The sequence below is a fragment of the Austrofundulus limnaeus genome, unplaced genomic scaffold, assembly GCF_001266775.1.
Source record: "Austrofundulus limnaeus strain Quisiro unplaced genomic scaffold, Austrofundulus_limnaeus-1.0 Scaffold162, whole genome shotgun sequence".
NCBI lineage: Eukaryota > Metazoa > Chordata > Actinopteri > Cyprinodontiformes > Rivulidae > Austrofundulus > Austrofundulus limnaeus.
Genome location: NW_013952564.1, coordinates 70,218 through 71,749, shown reverse-complemented (window position 1 = coordinate 71,749; position 1,532 = coordinate 70,218). Strand labels below are relative to the sequence as shown.

General features: G+C 40.6%; 1 protein-coding gene across 1 annotated transcript in view; it reads right to left on the bottom strand.

Moving 5' to 3' along the window:
• tmpob (thymopoietin b) overlaps positions 1-1,160 on the bottom strand; it is a 4,462-nt gene extending 3,302 nt beyond the window's left edge. Inside the window, exons 1-2 of the mRNA XM_014017123.1 lie at positions 568-1,160; positions 306-423 (exon numbers count right to left, since the gene is read on the bottom strand). Coding sequence (XP_013872577.1) covers positions 306-423; positions 568-801 — 352 coding nt within the window. The 5' untranslated portion in view covers positions 802-1,160. The remainder of the gene's footprint in view (positions 1-305; positions 424-567) is intronic.
• Between the last annotated feature and the right edge of the window lie 372 nt (positions 1,161-1,532).

Sequence of the window (1,532 nt, the reverse complement as noted above, 5' to 3'; positions counted from 1 at the left end):
CAAAATAATTTGTTTGATGGATGGTTGTAATCTTTTCTAGCGATAATTCTTACCGCTCTTTTCTGCAAAACAAAAATCGTATTTGTAATTGTTTTGTCCCCAGCATTTGCTTCCATGTGACCATTTTCAATGTATTTTTCTATATTTAACATTATTAGTTAACTTGGTGTAGATTCAAAGTAAAAATATTTGTAGTATTCTGCTGCGTCTTGCGCGGATTGATATTTTACTCACGACTGTATTTTGAACTGCGAGTTTTGGTTGCAAAGCGTGTGTAAAAAATATCTTGGGATACCAGAACTCACCAACAATGGGGCCAGTGTCCACACCATGCTTTGCCAGCTGTTGTTTTAACTCTTCATCAGTGAGATCTGTCACCTCCACCTCCTCAGTGCGGGGCTTATCAGTCTTTCTGGTAGCTTTCTGCAGAGAAGAGAGAGAAAAAAGTCAAAACAACTGAAGAACAAAGCGCCCTTTATCATCACGAGAAAACGTGTTTGAACCTCACCACATCAAAAATACTGATTTTCCAGATTTAAAAAAAAAAAGGTGCAAATGAAAGCTTACTCTTCCAGAGCGACTTCTGTTGGACACCACCGGGGCAGGCAACTCTTCGTCGCTGGAGAAAGTGTCTGCAGGCGGGCTCTTCTTGTTGTTCAGCACCGTCAGGTTCTTCAGATACAGCTGCACATAAACCTCCTTCTTGTGCTCTCCGCTCGGAAGAGGCACATTGTTCGCTGCGAGCTCATTCTTCAGTTTATCTTTCGTGAGGACTGACGGGTCTTCGAGAAACTCTGCCATGCTAGCTTATTTATTTATTTTTTTAAACCAAACGTGTTATTTGTTTCGCTGCTCAGACCGGTGATCTGGTTCAAGAAGGCGCTACAAAAACAAAAACAGTGAGAGGACGTGAAGTGGCGCCTACCCACTGCCTGTTTTTAGCTAGCAGCACCGAAGCGATTTATCAAAAATAAACCTTTAGCTTAGCTCGTTAGCCTACGGCCAAAAACATTCACGGATAGTTCTGAATTTTCGAAAACAGATCCGCGTCTGTATTGAGACTAAAACACGTCCAAAAATATACATGTACCAGATGTACATTAACCGAATTAGCTTAGCTTCAAACCGGTCTACTTGCTGTCTGTCCGCGGTCGAAACAGGGCCATGATGTAAGCTGCGTCGCTATTGGACGAAGAGCCGCAGTAAGCTTCAATCTGATTGGTTCGCTACGAATGAAACTCTGGCAGGCTGCCGCGGCCGCCACAAAGGAAACGTAGACTGGGAATTTTGCCTAACAATTTAACGTAAATCCTGCTATGAAAAATGCATTATTCCTTTAATTTTCACATTATGAGATTTAATATAATCTAAAGACGGAAAATATAAGTTTAGATTATCAAATTTAGACGTTTTATGGAATAAAACTGCAGTTTTTCGACGTGATAAGGCACTAATCGTTAATTGCATAAAGCTGTGATTGCCAGATCTATAACACTTTTATTAATGGTTTATAATGATCACACAACAATGAC